The 22,140-nt window shown below is 38.8% G+C and overlaps 1 protein-coding gene and 1 long non-coding RNA gene across 5 annotated transcripts; one reads left to right on the forward strand and one right to left on the reverse strand.

Annotated features, from left to right (window-relative positions):
- The first annotated feature begins 209 nt into the window (after positions 1-209).
- Positions 210-21,850, forward strand: sall1 (spalt-like transcription factor 1). 4 transcript variants are annotated; one of them, XM_012960358.3, is made up of 5 exons: positions 210-1,285; positions 2,302-2,391; positions 6,678-6,770; positions 9,327-12,712; positions 20,361-21,850. In XM_012960358.3, the coding sequence occupies exons 2-5, from the start codon at positions 2,319-2,321 to the stop codon at positions 20,799-20,801; spliced, it is 3,993 nt and encodes a 1,330-aa protein (XP_012815812.2). In that variant the 5' UTR covers positions 210-1,285; positions 2,302-2,318; the 3' UTR covers positions 20,802-21,850.
- Positions 649-2,308, reverse strand: LOC116410390. Its single transcript, XR_004222349.1, has 2 exons — positions 1,521-2,308; positions 649-1,373 (listed from the first exon to the last, which is right to left on the reverse strand). It is a non-coding gene; the product is annotated as an uncharacterized LOC116410390 (long non-coding RNA).
- Positions 21,851-22,140: the final 290 nt, after the last annotated feature.

Consider the following 22,140-nt stretch of genomic DNA (forward strand, 5'->3'; position numbering starts at 1 on the left):
TGTGCATTTGGGTGTGTGTGTGTATGAGTGTGTCTGCAGTGAGATTTATATATCATGAGAAAGGTAGATTCCTACTTGCACTATATAAACATTCCTATAACTAATGAGGTGTACTTACAGTAAGAACATGTTATATGACAGTCTTTCACTTTACAAACTTTTTTCCTCCAAATATAATTAGCTTAGTCTAAAGGAACACACACTATACTATTTATACCATTTAGTTTCATGCTGCTCTAATTATATCTTACTATATTATATGTTGTGCACATACATAGAGGCACACAAATATAGTGTGTGCAGCAGCTAAGCACTGGGTGCCTGTAAGCTTCGGAGATCAATCTCTGCCAAAGGATGCTTTTAAATATTCAGTGAAAAATAATGACTTGTTCAGTATCACCTATTGAAACATTATTATGTCCATCCTTCAAACTCAGCCCCCAACAGAGTTAAACGTTCTGTCAGAAAGATGGTCCCCCCAGTACTGGTAGATAGCTGTATTTGTGATAAAACGACAAATACCAAATGAAAATAATACATGTTGAAAAACAAGAACCTTGCCCATTCTAAACCCACATTATTAGCTGGGATATACCACACATACATAAATGTGATGTTTACATGGAAGACAAACAGTTAAATGCAATCTAGTACTAGATATATTTTATTGGCAGAACAAGTAAAATATTGCAAAAGACACCGCACAGTTGTATTGCGGTTGTTTTTCATCAGTCAACTCAATGAGCAACAGCCTTCCTGCCGAGCTGAGGTACTAGGGGGTCAGTAGTGGCCACAAAGGGATCTACTCAGAATAATAGGATTCCTGTGGTACAGTATTTAGGGATTTTGGCCAAGAAAAAGAGAAAGTTGGTACAGAAGCAGCCTCCTAGTTCATCTGATTTGTGCTTTTTTTTGGTTGGTTGTTTTTTTGAAAAGAGACGGCTTAGTTTCCACCAGAACCTGCCACCCCAGCGCTCCCTCTATGCTGTTACTTGAAGAACTGAGCCTGCCGCTTTCTTTCCTCATGCTACCTGGCCCCGCCCTCTCATCTATTCTTAACATAGTAGCCTTTCCCTAAAAGACAGGCACAGTAACCAATCAAAGGCAAGTGGGCAGGTCTGCTACTTGCAACAACTTTCATGCTGGAAAAACTCCAGAGTTTCAAAGACTTCTTGTGACAAGAAATGAGGTTATCAGGCAAGAAGAGGGAAAGTGACCGGGGCGGGAGATTATAACCTGGAGACCATTACACCCTGGGACATAGGGGGTTTTTGGATACATAAAGGTAAATTTCCTCTGCAGGATGCATTATAAGTCCATAAGTCTGAAACTCCAGTTTGCGATAGTTGGTGGATGCTCAGACGTTTCATTCCCTGGGATTTAAAAGACAGAAAGTCGGCTTTATCTACTGTGGAGTAACATTGGGCGAAAAGAATCCTGCTAGCAGTAACATGATATTGAGCTTTTCACTTGAATTACTAATGGAGCTCATGGGTAACAGCACTATGCCTATTGCCTACCTGCCACTGATGGGGATAGATCACTGGGGTTGCACCCCTTGCTCCTCCAGCTGTTGCTGAACTACAAAATTCAGCATCCCGGAGTTCAGCAAGGCAGACGAGCGAAAGTAAAAGCGTACAAAATAAATGATTTAACTAGCCGGGTGCGACAGATCGCACTGGCAAGGTGGGCAGGTCGGGATGAGGATGTGCAGCCCAGGGATCGGTTCTTGTCTATTTCGGTGCGATATTGAAGGCAGCTGTATAGATCGCTTATCGTTTGGCGAATAGGTAGCTCATCCCCTACTCATCTCTCGCACTCCAGTGACCACAATGATGTATTGCTTGCTCGCAGAGCTTGAGATCTACAACAAACTCCTGGGTAGCAAGGTGGAATGGATAGTTGGGTACCCCTCACACCCTGTGCAGTCACAGATCGCCCCTGAAACATTCCTGTAGTCGCAGCGCTAGCGAGTTGTTGCTAAGAGGGTTAACCTTGTATCCAAACACAAGCCCCTGCCTCCTCCCTCCCTCCCCGTGAGCCGGCCCCCTTATCATTGGGTGGCAGCTGAGAGAGACAGGGGCCTCTGGCGAATCACAAGCTCATTGATTAGGGCGAGTTGGTTTGAATAGAGCTGGCCATGTGCCAGCCCCCCTCCCCATTACTAACCCCACTCCTATGATTAATCGCAATGCATTATTGATCATCATAATTATGGCAGGACACATGCGCGCTGGCTGGGGCTCCCTGCCCGCAATTGGGAGCACATTTTGGGAGTAAATTATTTGTCTTCTGCCCCAGCTGATGTGTGAGCCAGCATGTCTCGGAGGAAGCAGGCGAAACCCCAGCATTTCCAATCGGACCCCGGCCTGGCCTTGCCTGGAAGTCATGGTAAGTGGCATGGCACCTCCATCTCTTATCTTCCTTCAGGCTTCGGATCAGCCCTTATTCCGCAAACAGTTCCTTTCTTTTGAGTCCTTTAGGCAGTGTTAGCTCCATCATCTTCACTTGTTCCCAAGTCCTCCAGAGCTTCCCGACAGCAACTTTAACCCTTCTAATTCTGATTGAACCTGCGATTTGTCGCACGCTAGCTAAACATCAGCACCAAGTAGTTTTGTGGGGGCACTCTGACCTGCCCGGTTTGTCTCTGCGGGCACCTGGTACAATCCCCTAGAAAGTGGCACCTCTCGGAAAGTTTGGGATCGCAGCCTCTCAGTTTGTTACAGGGCTTTGTTGACTAGAGATGCACTCGTAATGCCTGCGTCTCCCTGTGGGTGCCAAGAGGGACCCTAGCGCTGCTCCGGGGCGTCATGGGCATCTCCTTATTAACATTTTTAATGTTATTTTACATTTCCGTAATTCATGTGAAAAAGCCAATGATGAGAGGCAAAGTTACTTATATTAACAGAGTTTTTGATGTACAAACAGCGCCTCGCAGCAATATCGATAGGCTACTGTACAGAGTTTATTCTGAGCGCTGGGACACCGAGTTTAGGAGCGGAGGATACACACTTTCTCTTGGGGTGGAGGGACGAGGTGGTCTTGATCGGGTCCTGCACTGTTTTATTTTAGTGCTTTAGTCGCTACTAAAACACTGCCATTGGCCGTCTGAAGATGCTTCTATGGGCATCAAAATTCAGAGCCGATTTTTCTACGGCTTTGAGAGGTGCAGTTCGCCTAAGTGCGACTTGATTTCGTTACCTTTGTTGTGTGACAGTTGCTGCTCTATTACAGAAGCCCCCCTTTGAGCGGTGATTTGTCCCCTTTTCCTAAACAAGCTCCAGGGGTAGCAGCCTGCCCAGCAAGTCCCATTGTGAAACGGTGCGATATTAAAGGGCCACATATCCCAAGCTATTCACTAACAAACAATGAGCTCCACATGAGCTGTGAACTCCGTCCCCAGAGGTGGATATTTTATTAATAAATATGTTTTCATCTGCTTCTACTTTCTAGGCATAAGATATTATTTAATCAGTGAGGGAGACCCCCTTTCTGCAGGTAGCAGAAGGAAACACCTTTTGACTGTCTTAGATAACTTTTAGCTTTTCCATTACTTTATCTCTTTTCTCTTTGTGACCCCTCTGAATGTCCCCCCCCCCCCCAAAAAAAAAATGGCCAAACCAGGGATAGGGACAATGCTGCTTGTGGCACAGTTACTTATTCAGGAGTAGTTTGGGAGAAAATAGATTTCATGATCTAGCAGCTAAAAGATTAACCCACTGCCTGCTTAGCTTGGTTACTCATTAAACCAGTTATCCCCAAATTGTTCTTAGGAACTTTCAGACTTCAATTTAAAATATTCACCATCTTCTTTACATTTTTCTCAATTGAACCTGAGTTTTGTTTAGGAATGCTAATTCCCCCCCATCCCAAGGTTTATATTTGTGTTTATCAGACCCCACCCTGCAAATTCATTACCAAACAAGCCTGAAGTTTGTACTCAAAAGCCTGCAATTCAGAATGGAAGATCTAATCACTTGAATATTTTCAAGCCTAAAAATATGTACTCCCCCCCCCCCCCCCACCAAAATCCTCTGATGCTAAATACTATAATTATTGAGTGTATTAATCCGATCTCCTAAACTCCTTACACAGTAGCATCCACAAATTAGTTTTTAGAACCGATCTTTTATAATTTGTTGGTCAGTATAAACGTGAGTGTATATATATATATATATATATATATATATATATATATATATATATATATAAAATATAGGAATTTGTGCTCCTTTCAAAGTAGTTATATGAATGTATAATATAAGTCTTTTTAGGTGGAACAAGTTTTTTTTTGGTGCAAATCCTTTGTATTCTGTTTCCTTAGAAACTTTTATTGGCAAGAAAAAAAAAAAAAACAACATCAAAGCCATCTCTTTCTATCTAAGATCTTGCCTTTTGCTACATAATTGCTGTGTTTTGTATAGATAAATTATAGGCTGTAAAAAAGGGGGAAAAAAACGAACTGTAATCTGCTGTGATTTTTTTCCCCCTTCTTTATATTTTTTAACGGATATTTAAATAGACAAAACTAAATTAGTACAAATTGTTACTTTTTCCATAAATTTCTCACTTGTGAAATATAATGTTAAAACGTCAATTGTTCCAGGGCGCTGGGTAAATGATTAGAAGGGCTGAAAAGATCACCGAGCATTTAACATAAGTTAGTCACCAGGTCTTGAGCAAGCTGCCTGCAGGACATGGTTCGTAATAGTTTTACAGGATTATCCTGCTGTAATAATATTACTATGCTGGTAATACAAGGCACAGTAAATTTGCAACATTAGATTAAATTATTATACAGTGAAACCTCAATTTTACATACCCTGATTTCAAGTTTTCCTGAATTTTACACTGTTTTTTTGTAGCCCCGCCAATTTACAATGCATAAGACATTTCCCTGATTTTATATTTTCCTGGATTTTAGATAATTTTTTCTGGTCCCCATGAAAAACATAAAATGGGGGTTCTACTGTATCATATAGATAATATATATATACATATATTTAAATAAAGGCGAATAGTTGAGCATGGTTAACATTATTTTAGATGTCAGGGTCTCACAGCAACTTTTCCAAATTCGTATTAGTTCATATCCACTCACTGGATTTGTTTTGTCCCACAAAAACAATCCCATTTGCAGTTGAATAATGATTTTACTTTTCTGAGGTTGATAAAGTATCACCTGATGAGCAACAAGTCTTCTCACGGTCAGAGACTGCACAAGGCAGCCGGCTGATAATTCCTTATCATGGTATATAACATTCAGCTGCTTCTCTGCTTGTAAATGGCAATCCAGCATATGTGCTCTTTCTTCATCTAGAAAAAAAAGTCCCTTCTCACACACATCACCTATCTCTCAAATATGAACTTTTTTTTTTCGTCTAGTTTTAGATGTATTATTTTTGCAAGGACCAGAGTCACTTTATGGTGACAATCATTTAGATTCCTGCTGATCTATCTACATGAACTACGTTTTAACATTTTAATTACTGCCAGTTGTTAATCTGTTGTTTGCTGTTAGGTAGTATGAAGTAATATAAAATTATGTTTCATATACGGGGGAAAAGTAAATGTGTGAAGCATATGTTAATTTCTAGTAAATTTCAGTTTTGTTGCTGAGCACATTTGTATGTGCGTGTGTCTGTTGCTCTCTATCTATGGGTCTGTCTGTATCCATCCATCCCAATACCCATCCATCCACAAGCATACATCCCAAATTAGGAAGGAAAGCCTGCCTTTCTGCTCATTTGATGCCTGGAGATGTGCATCAATCTAAGTGTTCTGCTTTCTTAACCTCTCTTGGCCTCATCTCTTGAAAAGGTGACAAAGTTCAGATTCCCAATATGTTTTTTGATTCTCTCTCCCTGACCCCAGATCCAGTTCTCCTGATCTTTCTTAGCAGGGAGTTAACAAACTAACTACACCTTATCAGCACCACTTCTCCACTAACCCCATTCCCCCTTCCTGCCCTCCAATAACACAAACCCACAGCGGATTGACAAGTACTTCCCATAGACCAGTGCTCTCCAAAACAACTGGGATTTAGTTTCTTGTCTCAATGCCAATATTTATGTAGCCAAAGTGTAGATGTAGCCTCAAGGAGTCTTTCTTTTTAGCGTGACAGTGAAGTTGTCCTATACTTTTTTCCCTTGAAAGATCTGCATCTGGATCCCCACCTAGTGTTCACTAATATAACATGACAATTATATTTTTAATTTAAAACTATTTAAACTCTTGGTTCCCGATATTTGCATTTATTCCCCTCAGTATTATATGCACAGTATTTCAATTATTGCAATTGCCTATACTTATAAAGCATTTTATTACTTATTAGAATAGGTATTTTTCTTACTACTTTGAATTATATATCACCCAGAAATTTTATTGGGAAGAAATTTACATTACATTTTACAGAAGGCTTTAAAATTCAAATTACCTTACAGAATCTTGAAAACACAAAACTGTTTTATGGTATAAATTAACAAATAATGATAAATAAATTAGTAAATTCTACTACACACGATTCTATCCGATATGTGATTCCAGAGTTGTTAGGAAAATTTTTAAAAGATCTTGGGTCACTGTGTATAGTTTTGGTGAATATGAATAGTCCAGCAAGAATAGCATTTTGCTTCTGGGTTCTGCAAATACACCCCATCATCTATTTCTAATTTTAGGTACACTGGATTTGCTACAGCTAAGGATCAGCAGAGAATCTGAAGAAATGAAATCTGAACCAGAAGAAATAAAACTAAAGTTTAATCATGAAAGTATGTATATTGGCATTTTGTTTCCTTTACAGTTGTGCTGCATTTGGCCACACTAGCTAAAAATAGTTTGATTTGCTCACATAGATGTCTTTCTTTTCTTTTCTTTTTTGCATTGATTTGCTTTTATTTTTTTGTTTATAAGAAAGCAATTCCAATATAACGGCAGCATTTTAAGGTTTCTGGGGATGTGTTTTCTTTCTAACTATATAAATCCAGGAGAACTGCTGGTTGTCTCCTATCCAAAAAAGTGCTATATTTTGGCAATCGTGCCTGCTTTATTGGAGTGAAGGCTTTGGCCGCTCTGTTAGCTGTTTAGCTCAGAATCTGCTATTATTTGCCTAAGCACAGCTGACCAAGCAAAACTGTTTTTTAAAGTGGCATTATGTTTTGATAAATGTGATCTGGTTGAAAAGTATTTTCCACTGAATGTAGAGCTTAAAAGAACATGCTGACATAATAGTTTTAATGCATTTCGTTCAAAATGTGTGCACAAACAGAATGGCTTTTTGTTCCTTCATAATTGGCTGTAAAAGTAGATGGGGACATAACCATTACATATGGAAATGTGCAACAAACATTTCCCTTGAATATATTAGAAACGGAATTTCTATGGGAGAAAAGAAAAAGCCTCTACAATGCATACGCATTCCCTGTCCCTTCACAAAACCTGCATCCTCTCTTTTACGTTTCAAGAACTTGCCTAGGATGTTCTTTACAATGTTGTTTAAAAAGAAGTTTTCAGTGCCAAAGTCTTTTTTCCCTTCAAAGTTAAAGCCAAAGATTGCAAGTGCTTGTGTGTATGTGTGTGAATTTATATAATATGCACAAATACACGTCTTTGGTTATATAGCACCCCATATTTTACAGCCCTTTATGGCAAAATCATTGACGTTGGTTCCTGTCTCTTTGAAGCTTACAATTTAATTCTAGTATAACAGGCACAATAGGGTTTCATTTATCAGGGTTTTCTGTCTGTCTATAAATCTATCATTTATCTCTACACACACTTTTTTTTTTCTTTTCTCTTACACACAAACATACATGCACACAAAATTTGGTGTTTTTTTCTAATAAAGGTAGACTAATAGAAGTATTATGCAATAGACATATATGTATGCTAACTGATTAGTATTCTTAAATGATATTGGTGCAATATTTGACTGCATGTGTATTAAATGTGTTTTGGAAATGTGTGTGTAAAATACAGGAATACATATTAGAAATTAGGAGAGTCGGTGTAAACTTCAATCATAATTTTAGTGGAATAGTGTGTATCTGGACGTAATGCAAAATAATACAGTTTTAGAATGCTGAATAATGCCTTATGCTAGACTCTGATTTCATTTTGTTATTTTTTAGCTGTGTGTTTGTTTCTGAAAGTGATTTCTATCTATAAATCATAAACTAGACTTTCACTTTTGTGTCCATGGACAAATTGATTATGGAGTCACGGAAACTCCCATTATGTGATTTTTTTTGTTGTAAGAAATGCAGTAAAACACACAGGGTGGTAATCTCTGAATTAAACAGGAGTTTTCACAGCAGATAACCACTCTCCATTTTGCACAACAGCAGTTTCTGTCTTCATGCTGAGTGAACAATAGGAAACCATCCTGTTTTTCAATAGGATCAGTTAGTGGGGTTTTTTATGTTTAATTTGCAAATGGTCCTGGGTGTGATAAGAAATGTGAGCAACTAGTGCGAACAGGGGACTGCATGCAACAATTGTATTCTATCACTTTAAACCATTCATATACAAAACTCTGATATGCATACTTCATACAGTGGTGCAGGGTATGGATGTTTATATATTTACATTTTGATTTTCTATAATCTTTGCAACTTTAAATATGCTCCATAGAATTTAGTGGGAGTATACTACTGTATTAGGAGCAAAGATTTTAGTTAGGTTTTATTGCCAAGAATTCTAGTAAACTATTTTCCTTTCACTAGGCTAGTTGTCAGTTAAACTTTGTATATCGTGCACATGTTTTTTTCCCTTTCAAACCTTTTTTTATATAGTTTGATCAGTTTAAGTTAGTGTGATTGGTATAGTTTTCTTTAGTTGTGTCAGCATAGGTTGATTGGTATCTAAATGATTCCCAAGTAGACAGGGCAAGCTGTCAAGTATATTGGAGGCTACTGAAAATGAACAAGGATGACAAGAACTGGAACGTTTAATGAGTGCTTTAAATTGTTGATTTGCGCCTAGCGGGCAACTAGACAATAAGGAGCATGAAATATTGGAAATCAATATTTTCTATGGAATTTCATTATTGCCAAATGTCTGCTGTTCATAGTATTTTATATTTTGATGGATCATCTAATGGAAATGATTATTGTTAGACACCAGCACTGATGGTTTCCTCGCTAATTTTTTAGATTAAATTATTACTAAAAAATTGACCTGATCTCAATGTTTTCTATTTATTTATTTTTTGTGTGTCGTTTCTTCAGTTGCATTTTATATGAATGACAGCAGCTGCAGAAAGATAGAAAAATAAGTTTGGTTATAAAAATAAATGTAATGTATGTCTGAATTTCTCGCCCCTATAGGAAACACAGAGAGGGGTCAAATCCATCGGACGCCCAAGAACAAGGAGGCGCATGTCTGTAGCAGATGTTGTGCAGAGTTCTTTGAACTATCAGATTTGTTGCAGCACAAGAAGAACTGCACTAAAAATCAATTGGTTCTAATTGTGAATGAAAATCCACCACCTCCCGCTGAAGCCAGCTCTCCTATTCCCCCCTCGGATAATCCTGATGAGCACATGAATGACACAGTTAATAACTCAGATCAAGCAGACTGCAGTGACCTTTCAGAGCATGGTGAGCACGGCAAGCCTGACAAAGAAGAATCCATGGAGGTGGAGTTTTCGGAAACTAACAATAGCAGCAGTGGTTCTAACAAAGTGGACAATGGTGATTCAAGCAGTAATAATCCCACATTGGGTACCTCAGCTATCACAACTTCGCTACCTCAAGTAAGGGATCTGACAGCCTTGGGCAACTTCTCTATGATCAACAGCAATGTCATCATTGAGAACCTTCAGAGCACTAGAGTGGCAGTGGCACAATTCTCCCAAGAAGCCAAAACTAAGGGGGCAGCAAACAATAAGCTGGCAGTGCCTGCACTCATGGAACAGCTCTTGGCTTTACAGCAACAACAGATTCACCAGTTGCATCTGATTGAACAAATCCGTCACCAAATATTACTGTTGGCATCACAGAGTGCAGACATGCCCACTTCAGCTAGTGGCCCTCAAGGGGCTTTAAGAGTATCTGCCACTCCACTGACTACTCTGAGTTCCCATTTGTCCCAGCAGCTGGCTGCAGCAGCTGGCTTAGCACAAAGTCTTGCTAGCCAATCCGCGAGCATCAGTGGTATGAAGCAACTACCACCCATACAGCTACCTCAGAGCAATCCTGTTAACACAGTTCCATCCATCAGTAGTTCCTCTCCAAATATGAATGCATTGGCATCCACAGTTACTTCACCCTCCTCAGACAAAGTACCTTCAAGCACCGGTGGCTCACAGGTCAGTAACCCACCAGCACCTGTAACGTCATCACCAGCTTTTGCAATAAGTAGTTTATTAAGTCCTGCATCCAATCCACTACTACCTCAGCCTGCCCCTAACACCACACCTTTCCCTGGCACATTGCCCAGCATAGGAACAACAGCAGAGGATTTAAACTCACTGAGGAAAAGTAAGCCACCCAGCGTGACTGCTTTTGAAACTAAGAGTACATCTGATGAGGCATTCTTTAAACACAAGTGTAGATTCTGTGCTAAGGTTTTTGGCAGTGACAGTGCCTTGCAGATCCATCTACGTTCTCACACCGGCGAGAGACCATTTAAATGCAACATTTGTGGAAACAGGTTTTCCACCAAAGGGAATCTTAAAGTTCATTTTCAGCGTCACAAAGAGAAATATCCCCATATTCAGATGAATCCATATCCAGTGCCGGAACATTTAGACAATATTCCTACAAGCACCGGTATTCCATATGGGATGTCTATCCCACCAGAAAAACCTGTAACAAACTGGCTGGACACTAAACCAGTTTTACCTACCTTAACAACATCAGTGGGTATGCCTCTCCCACCAACAATTCCCACCTTGACTTCATTTATAAAAACTGAAGAGCCACAACCTATAGCTATTAGTCATCCCACTGCCAGCCCACCTGATTCAGTAAAAAGTGAGACCGCTACAGAGCCACTTTTAAAAAAAACTAGTGATCTTCCAGATGAGGCTGAGGCTGCGATGCCCATTCTAGACAAGGAGGAACAGCAGTCTCAAAATTCAGATTGCATCCAAAATCTTAATACTTCTGCCTGCTCTCCCACAACTGGCTCTGGCATCTCGGCCTCATTTCCAAATCCACTTTTGCCTCTAATGTCAGAGCAATTTAAAGCAAAATTTCCATTTGGAGGACTTTTGGACGTGGCACCTGCATCAGAGACTTCAAAACTTCAACAGCTTGTAGAGAATATTGACAAAAAGTCAAGTGACCCAAATGAGTGTGTTATTTGTCGCAGAGTCCTGAGTTGCCAGAGTGCTCTAAAAATGCATTATAGGACACATACTGGAGAACGACCATTTAAATGCAAAATTTGTGGTCGTGCTTTTACAACTAAAGGTAACTTAAAGACTCATTACAGTGTCCATCGTGCCATGCCACCTCTTAGAGTTCAGCATTCATGCCCAATTTGTCAAAAGAAATTTACAAATGCTGTTGTACTTCAACAGCATATTAGGATGCATATGGGAGGGCAGATTCCTAATACTCCTATTGCTGAAAGCTATCCTGACTCCATGGAATCAGATACTGGGTCCTTTGATGAGAAAACTATTGATGATCTAGACAATTTCTCAGATGAAAACATGGAAGATTGTCCAGACAGCAGTGTCCCAGACACCCCTAAATCTGTTGATGCATCTCAAGACAGCCTTTCTTCTTCCCCACTGCCGCCTGAAGTTTCAAGTATCACTGCTTTAGAGAATCAAATGAAATTAATTAATGCTGGACTTGCTGAACAGCTCCAAGCCAGTCTAAAGTCAACTGAAAATGGGTCTATTGAGGGTGATGGTATGACCAATGACTCCTCATCTCTTGGTGGTGACATGGAAAGCCAAAGTGCTGGAAGCCCTGCTGCCTCTGAATCGACTTACTCCATGCATGCTTTGTCTCCTTCCAATAGCACAAATGACTATCTGAAATCACCCAACACAGATGAGAAGATTCATCGAGCTCTGTCTCTTGACCCAACCAGTGGACTGTCCCCTACACCTGCTAATGGAGGGGCTTTGGACTTGACATCTAGCAACACAGATAAAGTGATCAAAGATGAACATTTAGGTGTGCTATTTCCTTTCCGAGAACGGGGTAAATATAAAAACACTATATGTGATATTTGTGGCAAAACCTTTGCATGTCAGAGTGCCTTGGACATTCATTATAGAAGCCATACCAAAGAGAGACCATTTATTTGCACAGTCTGCAATCGTGGCTTTTCAACAAAGGGCAATTTGAAACAGCATATGCTCACTCACCAGATGAGGGATCTACCATCACAACTCTTTGAACCCAGTTCCAGTATGACCCCAACCCCAACAGTTCCCTCAACACCTACTAACCCACTGGCAACTATAATAAAGACTGAATTTAATGGTTTCATGCATGGCTCTTCTCAGGACATTAAAGAACAGCCTACAAATATAGTTTCATCAGGATCTCTGCCATCTTCTGCTACATCGCCAGTTCTGCTTCCTGCTTTGGCCAGAAGGACTCCTAAGCAGCATTACTGCAATGCATGTGGGAAATCATTCTCTTCTTCCAGTGCTTTACAAATCCATGAGCGGACTCACACTGGTGAAAAACCATTTGCCTGCACTATATGTGGAAGAGCATTTACTACAAAAGGCAACCTTAAGGTAAGAAACTGTTAGTTCTTTATTACATCATTTTTGTTTTAGCATTTTCTTCATTGATTTACACCCAAGGTAGAATTGCAGTTTGTAGCATTTTCCATTGTTATAGACTGATAAAACTAAAAGGCTTTTTTAAAATGCAGAGGTGCCTTAATTATCAGTGGGGATTGTCTTTTGGATGTTCTGCAGGAAATGCAAGCTCATAGGCCCACAAAACAAATAAAGCTTGTTGCATCTGCCAATCACCACAGGGGATCATGGTTTGCGCTCACATCTGTTGTTTTCTAAGAAGTTATTGGATTCTACCTACTGTAATATTATCTGTAGAATAATGAATCTGCTATTCTATGCTTTCATCACCAGCGGTCTTCTCAAATAGGGGGGAAAAAAAAACCCTAATTAAGAACTTTTTTACTTCAATATTTTTATAGATTTTCATTAAAAAATTAAGTCACTGGCTTTGCTGACACTAGACCAGGAGACTTGTGCCAATGCATTGAACTAGTAAGATGTGTGTGACAGGGCATGAATATTGGCACGGTAGCAATGACATTGTTAGAGTACCAATGTGAGTTTATAATGTGCCACATCTCCCTTCGGTCTTTAGTTTAAGCTATCTGCTACTAAACCCCCGAATTTCAACAAAAATGGTTCGACCAGTTACAAAAACATGGCTCATGCTTTTAAAACAGAGAGATAATTTTGTGAGCCGGAGGATCAGTTCTGCTGGCTTTTTCTTGAACGTATGTCCCATGAGAGCAATGAGTATGCCAGGGTGATGGATAGGGGTATATACATAAGATGAAAATAGTGCATAAAAGAGCAATCCTCAATCAAACGTGGCAGAGTTGCTAAGAAGTTTTATTTTTGCATGGATTCTTAAATAGTCCAGTGCTATAAATAAAAAAATGTATGCAGGTTTTTGCAGACAGAGAAATTTTAGGAGAGTTTGGAAATAGAATATTAAAGTAAACTTAACAGTAGAAAGAGAGTAGAAGATCATCTCCTGTAAAAAGGATATTGTTCATATAAATTGTGCTGTGCTATTCCACAACCTCAGCTGATTTATATATAATAAATTAACCCTTTTCTCCTTGATACCGTATATATGATTCATGCAGCGAAATTAGAGAATTCAGAATGCTATAACTATTGCTGAACTACAACTTCCAACTGCCTCAATATGTTGCTGACTGGAGATCACAGTCCCCCTGAACTATGTTCAAGGGCACACCCAGATTAAAACAGTACCATTTCTTTTTAAATTGTAACGTATAGTTAGTGGCCTTTTGCAAGATTCCTGCATACATCAGCCTACTGTGTCTGTTTCTGGTTTTGCAATGGAAGTCTATAGCAGATGGCTTCAGTCCCTATGCAGTATATGCTTCATGGCAACTGGCACAATTCTCCAACACCCATTGAAGCCCTCTCTAGTGACTGTCCAGCTCCACCCACATTGTTCTGCAAAAAAAAATAGTAAAAGAGGGTCTCATTTCTAAACTGAAGTTTATATCTATAGGCAGTTGCAGACTTTATTTGCAAATACACAAGAGACAGACTTAAGGTGGCCATACACAGGCCGATTATAGCTGCCGATATCTGTCCTTTAGAATGATTTGGCAGCATTTGTGCCCGTGTATGGGCGCGAACGATGGGCCTGTCCGACTGACATTCTGATCGGGCAGGTTTGATCCCCCACAAGGTGGCCATACATGTAAAGATCTTCTCCCGATATCCCCACCTACGGGTGGCAAATATCTGGCTAATTCAATTGTTTAGCCCTAGGGCCAAACAATCAGATTAGAATGGTGGGTATAGGAGCTGTCGATTCAGGGACCGCATCAATGAGCCGATGCGGTCCCCAATCATACGGAGAAATCAAACCTGCCCAATTTCAGGCCAGATGTCTGTCGGGCAGGCTGTCAATTATGCCCATAGATGAGCAGATAAGCTGACCGATATCAGCAGCTAGGATCTGCCTGTGTATGGCCACCTTTACTCATGAGCTCCATAGGGAAATCCTAGCTTTTAGTTTCTCTTTAAAAGAAAAAAAAAAATTAAATAAATATATTTCCCCCTTTATTTACTTGCTTACACAAGACTTATTACTCACAATTAGTGGACTTTTATCGAATGTTTTTGCTACAGTATGAAAGGTAAATACAGCCTTTAGGCTAATGATATGTGACTGTTGCCACCTGATGTGTTACTATTGCCAGCTTTCTGCGCTGGTAAGGAGTAAGTGATTGCTGCATTACAGGGCTTGAGGCAGTCTGGCGGGTGGGGGCTGCAGTTGACACATGAGTTCCTGGCTCGTTACTCTCTGACATACTGGTGCTGGGGTCATTGGCTATGAGCTAAATTGCAAACAGGAAACTCATTGCCTGATGGTCAGGCTTCTGGGTCCAGCTCAGAACTCATCCAGGTTCACGAGCAATGCCTCATGGTAACAGTTTAGGCAACAGGGCTGCTCTTACCTTCTTCTTATAAATAGACAAGTACCACCCCTACACTTTAAAACATATTGCAATTACGATTTGGCATGGAATACAAGAGCCTGTGTAAAATCTGACCTTCAACTGATTGTGCATATTATATACAGAGGAAGCTTATATCCGAGTTGATATGTATATAGCTGGCCATACACGTGGCGATCTCACGATGTTTCGTACGACCGTCGGTTGAATCGGCAGGTAAGGAGGTAGAAACAATAGGATTTCTACCTCCTTCTGCCGATTCAGCTCTGAAGGGAGAATTTTGGTCAGGCGCCTTCTATGGCGCCCGATCAAAATTTTCTAACCTGGCCGATCGGCGAGTCGACCGATATCAGCAGCTTCCTGCGATATCGGTCGGCTCGCTGACATGCCATACACGCACCGATTATCGTACGAAACGAGGTTTCGTACGATAATATCGGTGCGTGTATGGCCACCTTAAGTCTCATCCAAAAGCCCCACTAGAGTTCCAAAGAGTAGAACTGATCTTGAAAGTGTTTATTACCAAATCTGCAGTGTTCCTATATAACTATTTTCTGCTGACCCTCCAGCATGCAATAGTATCCTCATTCTGGGCATCTTCATCAGGAACGCAGTTCTACTAATCTCCTGTTCAATATGTGCAATTCATTGGCAGTCTGTATGTATGTCTTTTCATACCCCTTATGAGAACTTAATTTGCTTATGGTACAAAAGCAGCTGTGGAAGCCTAACCCTGCTTGTCTGGTTAACGTGGGACAACTTTAAGTGGGTTATCTAGCACTTTCTCTGCCCTTAATTTCAATTGTAGGTTTCCTACCTTTTGTACCAGTAAAGTGAAAGGAAAAGCCTCTCATAAATGCATTAATGGCAGAATTTTTTTTTGTTGCTTTTTAATTTGGTTCTCTTTAATGATTACAAAAGGAGTTGTTTTTATTATCAGAAGCATCCTTCTTACCTTTTAACAGCCCACCAGTTATTGGATGTAAAGTTAGTTTTTTTCTTTGTCAGGTTAGGCAATGAGCAATAGTCATGTAGTGTCATGATCCTGCCTTTGCACACTCCTGGCTAGTGCACAAATTACTGAGAAGTACCAATAGGTACATGGCACAGGCCACTGCCATTGCGCACTGCTGAAGTTTTTAGCCTTGTTCAATAAAAGGGCCTTTATGGCAGTCTTATGGTTGCATTTAGATGACTACATGAGGAGAAAATCTCACATTGTCAATAAAACAGTGCATTTAAATGTAGGGATGCACGGAATCTACAATTTAGTTCAGGATTCAGTCTTTTTGAGCAGGATTCAGATCTAGCCAAATCCATGTGCCTGGCCGAACTGAATTGGAATCCTTAAAATCACATGACTTTTTGTCACATAAACACAGATGTTGAAGTTTTTTCACCATGCCCTCCATGACCTAATTAGGATTCAGAGGATTTGGGGTTCGACTGGATCCCAATAGTGGATTTGGTGCATACCTATTTAAATGGGCAATGAAAGAAAAGTGTGTGACTTTTTTGTGTTTATATTACTTTTCCAATTATTTTACTATTAGCAAAATAGTTTTAATTAATCTTGGCCTTTTTTTCATATTTGGTCATAATGCCATTTACTACATTGTTTACATTAACTGTTAATGAACCATTTAAGTGTTTCAAGATTTTAGGCCAACTGTCCCTATGCATTGAAGTCCCTTCATCAGGCTTTACTGACTCACTTGTTACATTAAGGGGGCCATTTACTAAATCTCCGATTTTTTTTTTTTTCCGATTTGGATTTTTCTAGCAGTAAAAGTCACAGAAATGGTTTTTTTTTAAATTTACTGTGTGACAAAACAACTAAAAATCCAATTTAACAGCTAAAACTTAGCAAGATCATGTAGAAGTCAATGGTAGATGTCCCTTCCCTTCCCTGGAGGATCCTTCTTTGCTACAAAACCTTAGTGGTTTTTAGATTTTTAATTCTGTTTTATTGTGACATTTCAAAAAAGTAGAGGTTTTAGTGCAACAATTTGAAAAAGTAGGGGTTTTGCAATTTTTCGGTGGCTTTTTCCCATATGTGCTTTTTCAGTTCAGACTTTTTAGTACAGGAACCTGTTTTCTGGAAACTCGATATCCAGAAACTCTCATCGACTCCATTTAATCAAATAATTAACAATTTTTTAAATAATTTTTCCTTTTCTCTGTAATAATAAAACAGTATCTTTTACTAAAAGTAAATAAAATATCATTAATCCTTATTGGAGGCAAAACCATCTTGTTGGTTTAATTACTGTCTGAATAATTTTTTAGTAGACTTAGGGCTCTGGTACATGGGGAGATTAGTCTAATCTCCCCGAATTGCCATCCCACCAGCGAAAATGTAAATCGCTGGTGAGATGGCATACGCGGCGCCAAGTTTCCTCAACGAAAGCGAGGCGCTGCGTATGCCACCCCACTGGCGATTTACATTTTCGCCGGTGGGATGCCAATTTGGGGATATTAGTCGCCCAGGATAAGGTAAGGAGATCCCAATTACGGTAAGATCCCTTATCTGGAAAACGCCAGGTCCCAAGCTTTCTGGATAACAGGTCCAGTGCCTGTAAATATTAGACATTCATGGAAATGAGTTTATTCAACAGAAAAAATTGTGAAATGTTAGTGTTAGTTAGCATTAGTAAATCTGCCCCTAACTGTTAAGGATTTACGTTTAAGACCATTTTGCAGTTTAAATTGCCTGTGGCAGGTTTATTCATGCAGTCCACTGCTGGCCCATAGATATTAAAAGGGCATATAACACCAAAAAATATTTTTTACCCTTCATTTGTAAAATTACTGTGTTTTCTTTAGAAACTTCAAGTTAGCTGCATTTCTAGGCCCAGAAATGTTGCTGGGCCCACTTAGCATAAAAAGATTTGCTTGGTGCCACAAGGAGCTTGGTAGAAATTGTCATAGGAAACAAACTAGGCTCCTTAGTCCGATTCCAGGGACTTAGCCACAGAGCTGTCTCTGCTGTCTTGTAAAGCCTTTACAAAGGGAACTTGGTCAAAATTTCAGGGTTGCCTATTTAGAACTGTATTTTGTTTTTTAAATTACTTTGTATTATTGCCACTTATATGGAGTAAAAGCACGTGTGCTTATATTTTAATGGCCTTGATTTTTTAGGTGACCATATTTCTGACATGAAATAAACATTTTTTACTGTAACCACAATGCTTGTATTTTTTTTTTTTTTTTAATTAAGTACAGTTATGACTTGAAATTCTTCGGCATTGCTTTGGTACAATGACCCTCCAATAAAATCCCACTCTGCTTACTGATTTTGGCTTAATTCTCAGTCTCTGAAAGCAACATACACTGTATGCATTCAAGACTTGCTTTGGGGTTCCTTCGTATTCAGCCTTTCTACTTCTGCTGTCTGCTGTGGTCACTGGTCTCTGCTGCTTTTTATGCTGGATGTTGCAATGAGAACAGGTTTTGTGGCTGAGGAGGGCAAGGGCATTACTTGGAACCATTTAGGACATCTGGAGTCAAGGCTTTTCACATATTTGACCTGTGAAAAATGGAAAATGGATGTGATACAATATTTCTTTTCTTTTCTTCTTTCTTTTTTTGCATGCTAGATTTTTGTTTTTTCCCTAATGAAATCTTTGAAATTTGGTGCCCTGGCCAATATATATTAATATATTCCAGTTGCGTCACAGTAGCAAAGGAAGTTAATGTAGTGGGTTTTTCAGGAACAGAAAAGTATTTAAGCTAATGTTAAAAATGCACAGGGTTCTTAAACATATAATAGTTTTTCCTTTAATCTATTATCTGTTACGCTCATTTACTGCAGCAAGAAAAACCCCCAGGGAGGCCATAATACCATGTTGTGCTTATTTGTATGTTATGTTGTTACCCAGAATCCTCTCTGGCAGTTTAACTACTGTACGACATGAGTTAGTGGGTTTGGAAGGCAGTGAAGACTTTCAGACTCGCTCCTCTATCTCTGTTGCGTTTTGAAACCAGCAATCTGGTATGCATTAGATCTTTAAACCCAGGACATTAAAAGCATTTAGATTTATTTAAAGCACCCTCATCTTTATAGATATTAAGTTACTCCAGCTTTCTAATTTAACCCATATATTTACATTATATTTATCTGTATGTTCATAGCTCATTTGGCATGTTGATTTTTTTTTTTTTTTTTTAATTCAAATAAAAGAAATCTTTTATTGGATTACCTAAAGCAATAAAAAATGATTTAGGTTGCAGTAAAAAATGTAATTAATCTGGGAAGACAAATTAGCCCAGAAAAAGTCTTTCAATCTATCTGCAGCAGTTATCGCCAACCTTCATCTCTCCAGATGCTTTTGTACTGCGACTTCCAGTAAAGGAAGTGCAATTTTCATTTAGACAACAGGTACAAATAAGTAACCCTCCTTAGCAGAGCTTTATAATTGTATGTGGCAGTTAGCCTTATTTTGGGAAGGCTAAGTCTTCCTGAGCCTTCGTTAATACTGTAATGCATGGAAGATTTAAGCATATGGCTTTAGGTTAAAATATATATATATATATATATATATATATATATATATATATATATATATATATATATATATATATATATATATTAATATATACACACTACTTTATCATACTTTTTTAAAGTTCCTTGTGTAAACAGGATCTTTTTTATTCTGCTAGAGTGTGTCTGACTCAGGTCTTTCTGCAGTAGCTGAGCACTTACATGTGTACACACACGGTGTTGACAGAGAATGTCTCTCGAGATTGCTGTCAGAAATGTGAGATGAATAATTACTCTAAGATCACTCCTTTCCAAAAGAGCCTCTGAGTAATCAGAGAACCATACTTGTTTCATCCTTTCTTTTTTCTATTTCTTTCTTTGTTTTCAAATTTTTCCTTTGTTTATTTTGATCTTTGCTCATGCAGTAAAAAATTGACACTATAACTTGAGATCCTTCTATCCTGTTTATAGCTATGTAACAATAGAGCATTTTAAATGATGGTAAACATACTCCCAATAACAATAGCATGTTGTATTTGCCCCAGTAATAAGAATGACTATTGTTTATGTTACAATGGCAATTTTTAAGGAAATGTATTTGTCAAAATTAATATGGAAAAATGTTTAACTATAATAATTGTAAATCTTATTATTTACACTATGCCTGTTTTAATCTTTTTGAACTCAGGTTCATATGGGAACTCACATGTGGAACAGCACACCTGCAAGAAGAGGAAGAAGGCTTTCAGTTGATGGACCTATGGCTTTTCTTGGAGGAAACCCTGTTAAGTTCCCTGAAATGTTCCAGAAGGATTTAGGTACAAGGGCTGGCAATGCGGATCCTTCAAGTTTTTGGAATCAGTATGCAGCAGCGCTGTCCAATGGATTGGCAATGAAGACCAATGAGATTTCGGTCATTCAGAATGGTGGCATTACTCCAATGGCTGGAAGCTTGGGAAACGGTGGGAGCTCCCCCATCAGTGGCCTGACTGGAAGCCTAGAAAAGCTCCAGAACTCTGAACCAAATGCACCTCTAGCTGGTCTGGAGAAATTAGCAAGCAGTGAAAATGGCACATCCTTCAGATTTATGCGCTTTGTGGAAGACAGCAAAGAAATTGCCACAAATTAGCATAGCGATGCTCGAGAACATTTGATGCAACTGGAGGTTGCATTTTTTTTCTGTGAACTGCACCATTAAAGCATTTTTGTACCATGGTCATCTTCTAGAGTTTTAAGTGAGTGTATTTATTAGTGAAATAACTTAGCTCTGCATACAAATGCAAGTGCTAACTTTGGTCTCTGTATTTTGGAACTAAATACTAATAGACTAGAGTTGTGTATACAAGCTGTAACATTTATGGCAATGGCAAGTCTTGATAGTTGATTTTTGGCATTAACTTATTTTATATATTCTAGTTTTAACATGGTCTCTTATGTTAATGCATAAAGAAACATGGGAAATGGACTCTTTATCTGTATATGAATGCACATTTAAAGGGAAGACAATTTCTTCACTTGCAAACACCGTTGGAGGGGTGGGGTTTTATCAGGACTTTGGAGTGATCTATTTTGTTTTTGTTTGTTTCCAACATCCCTTTATTTAGTAGGTGTCTTGTGCTTTTTACTTGTCTCCACTGTTTATAATTGTGTGTACAGTGACAAGCACATAGATTATTTGGGAAAAGATATATATTTTGTTGCAGTTCACACCTTGCATTTTTCTTTGCCCTGTAGATATATTTGGTTTAGAAAATGTGCTGGAATTTCACAATTGCTGCTAAATCTAGCATCTTGAACAACCTTCTGTGGAAAAAGAAAAATGTAGATGCTTGTACATATATAAATATATATAAATATAAAGTGAGGAAATATTTGCTTTCATGGGAAAATGTAAATAGATTCCTTAATGCTTTTTGCTAGCAAAAGGACAGGTGGCATGTCACCTTGCTCTGCGTTGGGGAATGCCTTTTGCAGTAAAGGAGTTAAACGGAAATCAAGCTCTCTATTCTTGAATAGAAGAAAAAGTGAGGTGTGTTTCATTTTGTATTCGTGGGAAATGGACAGTTATGCGCTTTCTTATGAAAGTTGGGAGTCCACTTCCATTAATGTTTTACTGACAAATAGCAGAAAATACTGTAATTTTAATCCAAGTAATCAAATACAACATTTTTCCAACAAGTGATGTGTGTGTTGTTAAGCAAAGGCACTTGCCAGTTGGGATGCTGCAGCGCCAAATAAGGTGCCATTAACAATTCTTTTAAAATTCTTTTTAAATGGGAAATACGCTTGGTTATAAAGATTATACAAAACCAAAAATAAAGGCATAAAATGACCAGTAGTCGACAAAACACTCACATAGAACTAACAAAACACAAGTAGAAAGTGGTGGTCCAGGTATGGGAGAGTCTACTAAAAATAATTTAAACACAAAAAACCAATAGGATTGTGAATGATTTGATTTAAATGGT

This window comes from Xenopus tropicalis, chromosome 4 (assembly GCF_000004195.4).
Source record: "Xenopus tropicalis strain Nigerian chromosome 4, UCB_Xtro_10.0, whole genome shotgun sequence".
NCBI lineage: Eukaryota > Metazoa > Chordata > Amphibia > Anura > Pipidae > Xenopus > Xenopus tropicalis.